Source organism: Colobus angolensis, unplaced genomic scaffold (assembly GCF_000951035.1).
Source record: "Colobus angolensis palliatus isolate OR3802 unplaced genomic scaffold, Cang.pa_1.0 Scaffold72, whole genome shotgun sequence".
NCBI classification, from domain to species: Eukaryota; Metazoa; Chordata; class Mammalia; order Primates; family Cercopithecidae; genus Colobus; species Colobus angolensis.
This window is the reverse complement of record NW_012120932.1, coordinates 3,982,871-3,988,331: the sequence shown is the minus strand read 5'-3', so window position 1 is coordinate 3,988,331 and position 5,461 is coordinate 3,982,871. Positions and strand designations below refer to the sequence as shown.

At 40.0% G+C, this 5,461-nt stretch overlaps 1 protein-coding gene across 2 annotated transcripts in view; it reads right to left on the bottom strand.

Annotated features, from left to right (window-relative positions):
• Positions 1-741: 741 nt before the first annotated feature.
• The window catches only part of ZNF658 (zinc finger protein 658), a 20,609-nt gene continuing 15,889 nt past the window's right edge, over positions 742-5,461 (bottom strand). For both annotated transcript variants that reach the window (XM_011927494.1, XM_011927493.1), the window contains exons 5-6: positions 1,998-4,440; positions 742-1,913 (exon numbers count right to left, since the gene is read on the bottom strand). In XM_011927494.1, coding sequence (XP_011782884.1) covers positions 1,415-1,913; positions 1,998-4,440 — 2,942 coding nt within the window. In that variant the 3' untranslated portion in view covers positions 742-1,414. The remainder of the gene's footprint in view (positions 1,914-1,997; positions 4,441-5,461) is intronic.

The window sequence follows — 5,461 nt, the reverse complement described above, 5'->3', positions numbered from 1 at the left end:
AAAACCTGCTTAGTTCGGTAGAAATACCACTGGTTTGCAATGCACAGTGTGAGTAGGTATGATGTTGGAGGAAAATATTCTGAACAGGATGCTGAGGCTATGTGCATACAATGGAGGGGAGGAGACGACTTACTTTATATTCACTCTGTGCAAAATAAATCAGTAGAGTGGGATAAAATAAAAATAAAGGCCAAAAAAAAAAGTGTGTAAGAATCAACCTGAACCCCTCCTCCCCACCACACACACACACACACACGGTGGCCAGGGAAATCTCAGGGACCTCCAAGGTCCTAGAAAAACCAGGCAAGACTAGTTTTAGGACAAGACTAATTAATATCCAGACATAGCAGGCAGGCCAAAATCTAACAGCATCAAGCTGAGGGAAGCCAACAGAGGACAGTCAGTCAGAAAAGGAAGTGGCTATGCCCAGTGCAGGTTTGGCTGTTCACGCCCACTAGAACTCACCAGTGAGTTATAATGTTTATATACGGACCCAGAGATGTTCCACATAGCTCAGACTATTCACATTTATTCATATTCTCCACAGAATTCAAATTATTCCATGTTTAACTTCACATTCTACAGTGAGTTTGTCCATAGGCAAATATTTTCTTATATACGTTCTATAAAATTTTCGATACTACAAAACAGAAGTTTTGGTATGTCAGTTCTAGGTGAATATTGTATCTCCAATTCTAAAACTGACATATTTCCTCAGAAAAAAATTACCTAGGAAAAATGTCATTTATTCAAAATATGAAATTTTATTATAATTATTTGATGTTTAATGCAATTCATTTTGTGAAGGCTTCTGGGTTTTTCCTTAAATTTTCTGATTTTTAATGAAGGCTCCTGATCATCCTGGATGTTGACAAGTTTTCTTCTTCATGTGAAGTCTCTGATGCACAATAAACTGATAAGTTTTTCTAAAACTGATTATACTCATAGGGTTTCATCTCACTCTAATAGAAAGTTTAGGTTAAACTATGTGCATTTAACTCATAAGTCAAACTTGCAAGAGCTTAACAGACTATAAACTTAATTCTTGCTTTAAAGCAACAAAAACAAAACCCTGGTGCAGACCCGGAAGTGAATTCTGTTCCAGCTTTTCAGACTCTAGCTTCCTTGACCTTGTGCTCTATGGTTTTCAACACACAGGACCCGTGTTTGCTGCAGAAATGACCTCCAATCCATCTTATGAACCAGAAAGACTGTGGGGTATTTTTTTTTTTAACAGCCAAGGTTAAGTGTAATATCTATCATTAGCACCACATTCCATGGTCAGTCCTACCTGGATGAATGGCATTTTTTGACAAGCTATGAGCCTAATGGAAAAGGAAATGGCTAAGGGAAACAGGTTTCCAGCCTATGTGACATGAGTTTCTGCACTACGTGTAGTAAGGGATGCATTCCTTCAGGACTTCCCAAATCCATTACATGCTAGGGTTTTCTCTCTGGTATGCATTCTGGTGTGATGTACTCTAAGAGCTGCCTTACGGACAAAAGTTTTCCCACATTCATCACATTCATACGGTTTCTCCCCTGTGTGAATTCTCTGGTGTACTCTCAGAGTTGAATTTTGGGCAAAAGCTTTCCCGCATTCGTTACATTCATAAGGTTTCTCCCCTGTGTGAATTCTCTGGTGTGCACTAAGGTGTGATTTCTGGGAGAACGTTTTCCCACAATCATTACATTCATAGGATTTCTCCCCTGTGTGAATTCTTTGATGTACTCTGAGGGTTGAATTATGGGCAAATGGCTTCCCACATACATTACATTCATAGGGTTTCTCCCCTGTGTGAACTCTCTGATGGGCACTAACATACGACTTCTCAGAGAAGGTTTTCCCACATTCATTACATTCATAGGGTTTCTCCCCTGAGCGAGTTCTAAGATGTGCTCTGAGATGTGATGTCTTGGAGAAAGTCTTCCCACATTCATTACATTCATAGGGTTTCTCCCCTGAGCGAGTTCTAAGATGTGCTCTGAGATGTGATGTCTTGGAGAAAGTCTTCCCACATTCATTACATTCATAGGGTTTCTCCCCTGTGTGAATTCTGTGATGTGCCCTGAGGGCTGAATTATCAGCAAACGTTTTCCCACATTTATTACTCTTATAGGGTTTTTCCCCAGTATGAATTCTCTGATGTGCACAGAGGTGTGTTCTTCGGGAGAAAGTTTTCCGACATTCGTTACATTCATAGGGTTTCTCCCCTGTGTGAATTCTTTGATGCACTATGAGGGCTGCCTTATAGACAAAAGTTTTCCCACATATGTTACATTCATAGGGTTTTTCCCCTGTGTGAATTCTCTCATGTCCACTGAGGTATGATTTCTGGGAGAAAGTTTTTCCACACTTGCTACATTCATAGGGTTTCTCCCCTGTGTGAATCCTCCGATGTGTACTGAGGCGTGTCTTCTGGAAAAAAGTTTTTCCACATTCATTACACTCATAGAGTTTCTCCCCTGTATGGATGTTCTGATGTGCTCTAAGGGCTGAATTGTGGGCAAACGTTTTCTCACATTCATTACATTCATAGGGTTTCTCCCCTGTGTGAATTCTCTGATGTATTTTGAGGGCTGAATTATGGGCAAAAGTTTTCTCACAGTCGCTACATTCATAGGGTTTTCTACCTGTGTGAATTCTCTGATGTGCTCTCAGGGCTGAATTGTAGGTGAAAGATCTCCCACATTCATTACATTCATAGGGTTTCTCCCCTGTGTGAATTCTTTGATGTGCCTTGAGAACAGAAATATGGGCAAAAGACCTTCCACATTCATTACATTCATAAGGTTTCTCCCCCGTGTGAATTCTATGATGTGCTCTGAGGGCTGAATTATGGGCAAAAGTTTTCTCACAGTCACTGCATTCGTAGGGCTTCTCGCCGGTGTGAATTCTTTGATGTGCTCTCAGGGCTGAGTTACAGGTAAAAGATTTCCCACAGTCATTACATTCATAGGGTTTCTCCCCCGTATGAACTCTCTGATGTACGCTCAGGTGTGTCTTGTGAGAGAAAGTTTTCTCACATTCAGCACATTCATAGGGTTTTTCACTTGTGTGAATTCTCTGATGTGCTCTGAGATGTGATGTCTTGGAGAAAGTTTTCCCACATTCAATACATTCATAGGGTTTCTCCCCCATGAGAATTCTCTGATGTCCTTTGAGATGTGATGTCTTCCCATATTCACCGCCATCGCAGAGTTTCATCTCTGCATCTGTTTTCTGGTGTCCTATGAGGGGTAACTTGTAAGATCTCCCACAGCCATTGTTATCACAAGGTTTCTCTTTTGTGTGAATTCTCAGATGTTTACTGAGGTTTGAATTTTGACAGAAAGCTTTCCCACATTCATTACATTCATAAAGTTTGAATCCCACGTAAGTTCCAGGATGCTGAATAGGATGTGAACTTGAACAAAAGGATTTCGCACATTCTTCATATTGGTAAGGTTTCTCTCCTGAGTGGGGCCTCTGATGCTGAATGAGGTGTCCTTTCTGGTAAAAGGATTTTCTGCATTTCCCATGTTCATCAGAAAGGTAGAATTTATCTTCTGTGTGAATTCTCTGATGTGCTGTAAAGTCTAATTTCTGGTAGAGTGCATTTGTACATTCATTATAGTCACCAAATTTATCTCCAGTTTGTGTTTTCTGATGTACTATATGGGCTGAGCTCTGGCTAAAATTTTCTCCACATTTATTGCTTTGAAAAGCACTCTGTCCTGTAACAGTTCTCTGAGATTGAGTGAGGGGTGACTTCCTACTGACATTAATCCCCCTTTCATTACACTCATAGTGTGTCATAGCTATGTGAACTTCATTGTATTCAACAGTGGTTGTTCTGTCACAGGATGTCCCATATTCATTAAGATCAGAGCACTTCCCCCTTGTGTCAGTTCTCATGTGGTTAAATAAAGTGGTTTTATCAAAGTTTTTTCTAAATTCATCATCCTTACAGGACTTTTCTCCTGTTGGAAAACTCTCAGGTGTAATACAAATTGTCTTATCATGTAAACCTTGTCCAGATCCATCACATTCAAAAGATTCCTCCAAAGTTTGAAATTTCCAATGCTGATCTTTCTTATAACTGCAAGCTTTCGCATTTTTACCATGTTCATAAGATTTCTGTCCAGGATGAGCTTTCTCATGATTAATATCAAGCTGCAATTTCTCACACACATTCGTGTATTCAGCCTTCTTTCTTGAATATTTTCTTTCACTTATAATTAATTCAGAAGCAATTGGCAACTTCATTCTATGTGAGTCACATTTACAGGGTAGTTTTTCTGAAAACTCTGGAGCTATTTCCAGATTAGATGGGTTTTCTAAAACTTTCTGTCCCTCTTTACTTAATGTTTTGTCAGCTTCACTGATGAATATTTCTTGCCACAGAGGTTTTTCTTGTTTTTCCCAGATCCCTTTGATGTGATCAACTTTAAAATACCCTAAAATGAGAAAAATTTAAAATATACTATAAATCTTACATTTGTCATGGAGAAGAACTTATACTCATGTCTTGATTTTGATTTTGGTTTTTGAGATAGGGTATTGCTCTGTCACCCAGGCTGGAGTGCAGTGGCGCGATCATAGCTCACTGCATCCTTGTACTCTTAGGCTCAAGCGATCCTCCCACTAGGTGGGACTACAGGGGTATGCCACCATGTCCTGTTAATTTTTTTATATTTAGTAGAGACAGGGTCTTGCTATGTTGCCCAGGCTGATCTTAAACTCCTGAGCTCAAGTGATCCTCCTGCCTTGACCTCCCAAAGTGCTGGGATTACAGGCATGAGCCACTGTGCCCAGCTCGTGTTTTGTTATGTATTTTATTAAAGATTACGTTTCCAAAGATTAAATAATTCATGCACACAAACAGATTCTCTCCTCATGCATGCTGTTTATAAAACAGGAATTATTTCCGGGGCCAGTCAAGGTGGAGTAGCCCCTTTCCTCCCACATCTTCCCTCTTACAATTAAAAATCCCGAGACAAAAACCAAAACAAAACAAAAAATTAACAAATATAAACAAAGACTACAAAATGGAAAGAAAGTGAACTTCTGGACTTAAGAAATGACACAGTGGAGAATTCCAAGGCTATTCTATATCTTTGACCGGGTGCTGAAGAAACCTACAATTCTGCGCTGACAGGCACAGACAAAAAGAGCACAAAGGAAAGCCTGCTCCTTCCAGTCAGAGGTCTGAGACAACGGTGGTCTAACAGAACAGGAAACACTTTTGATGTTTTCTCATGCACAGGCCAAACCAAAATGATACACTCCTGTGGTTCCATGGAGTCTGAGGCAGGGAGCTAATTTTCCCCTGCCATAGGTACAGAGGATCTGCAGGCTCTTGTATGTTTCCTTCCATGAGCTATGAAGAATCCTGAGAAAGTTCCATTCTTGGGATATGCCAGGAGATAGTCACAGCAGCCACTACCAAAATTCTGTCTAGAACCAAATTATTATTTA